This window comes from Gavialis gangeticus, unplaced genomic scaffold, assembly GCF_001723915.1.
Source record: "Gavialis gangeticus isolate Ggan-Ray unplaced genomic scaffold, GavGan_comp1, whole genome shotgun sequence".
In the NCBI taxonomy this organism is placed as follows: domain Eukaryota; kingdom Metazoa; phylum Chordata; order Crocodylia; family Gavialidae; genus Gavialis; species Gavialis gangeticus.
The window spans coordinates 54,542,345-54,543,967 of record NW_017728996.1 but is presented as its reverse complement, the minus strand read 5'-3'; the positions used below and the strand labels follow the sequence as shown (position 1 = coordinate 54,543,967).

General features: G+C 52.9%; 1 protein-coding gene across 1 annotated transcript in view; it reads right to left on the bottom strand.

The window, feature by feature from the left end:
- The window catches only part of ALPK3 (alpha kinase 3), a 121,477-nt gene that overhangs the window by 18,067 nt on the left and 101,787 nt on the right, over positions 1 to 1,623 (bottom strand). Inside the window, exons 7-8 of the mRNA XM_019503849.1 lie at positions 979 to 1,126; positions 147 to 274 (exon numbers count right to left, since the gene is read on the bottom strand). Of these exons, the coding sequence (XP_019359394.1) occupies positions 147 to 274; positions 979 to 1,126 (276 nt within the window). The remainder of the gene's footprint in view (positions 1 to 146; positions 275 to 978; positions 1,127 to 1,623) is intronic.

Here is a 1,623-nt window from a genome sequence, read left to right as displayed (position 1 = left end):
CATGCCCACCTCACATGGTGCCCTCTTGTGACCCTGAGTGTCTGTGTGTACAGGAGGGGGCTTGCAGGCAAGGAGGGCCCATGCAGCTGGGATCACTGGGTCCAGAGAGGGGCTTGCACTGGACACAGGCCAGGCAGGCAGCTCACCTTCTGCACTGAGCAGGAAGTCAGTGGAGTCAGTGCCATACTCATTCTGGATGACGCACTGGTAGACACCACAGTCCTTTCGGGACGCCTGCACAATGGCTAAGGCTACTTGCCCCTCATCGCCAGCGCTGCAAGAGAGCAGAGCTACCTTGTATCAAGCAGCCCTGCCCTGATGAGTACCACAATACCAGCCAGGGACACAGCCCCCAGTACACCAGGGCTACACACACCCGCCCCTGCCTCAAAGAGCTTGCAATGGTGTCATGAGCGGTGGCATCTCTGGAATATATTGGGTCCTCCAGAACTTTCTTCCTCCCCAGCTCTTCCCAGCCCAGAGGGTTGGGTTTCCTAACATCTGACTGGGCACTGGGGGATTTTGCCTTCCTCTGCAGTGCAGGGCATGATCCTTTTCTGTGGATCTCCTGAGTGTATTTTAATGAACTACTACTTGTCCTTGCAGTGGCAGGACATTGGCAGTACCCTCATCCCCCTGCTTTACTGGTGGCAAGTAGAGTGTTCCTGATGGTTTTGAGGCATTGTGCCTGGTAGTTATGTGGGAGGATTGTTCATGCAGTTTTACAGATAGGGTAGACATAAACTTATCTAGGCTGGTTTAGCAGGGGGCTGGACTAGAGGACTTTCTGGGAGCCCCTTAAGCCTGACTTCTCTGTGATGTTGTGACTTTGTTAATAGGAGGCACCATCACCCTCTAAACCCTGAGGAAGGCTGTTATGTTATCAGAGCCTGATAAATGCTGAGTGCTGGGCTGAACTGAATCCATCAGCCAAGGGCTCCATACAATGGGTGAAACACAGAGACAGTGGCAGGTTACCTCCTCCTGGCTTCAGCGATAGGCACCTCATCCTTGTACCACATCAGCTTGGATTCACTCAAAATATTGAAGAACTGACACCACAGCTTCAGGTTTCCTGATGCATCAGAGAACTGCTCTGGCCTGATCTTCCGTATCACCTGGGGGGCTATGGAGAAGGGCAAAAAGAAAAGACTGGTGGTAAGACAAGCTTCCCATGCTGTGGCTCCACTTCACATGCTCCTTGCAGGCGGTGTTTGGGCCCTTGCTACTGGATGGTTCTCAGTCGATGCCTGGGAAAGGTGGGCACCTGCACAATCAGGACTGCTCCCCAAGGGCTGGACCAATTCCTATACATGTGATAGGAAAGGAGAATCCCCCTCTGGGATGCGCAAAGCATTTGGTTTCATGCTGCACAGCAATGAAAGGAATGGACAGATGCACTATGTCCACCTGATGGGTCACTCATAACACAGAGGAGCAGCATGGAAGTTTGCTTGGGAGACCCTATTTTCTGTGAAAGGTGCCACAGAAAGTTGCCAGGTGCTGGCACCCCCGCTCGCTGCTCCTGACATGATGACTGGTACTGGCAGTGGCACACTGTTTCCCATGGCTCACACTGGCACTGCCCTCACAGAAGAGGGATTAGACAGTGACACCCACATT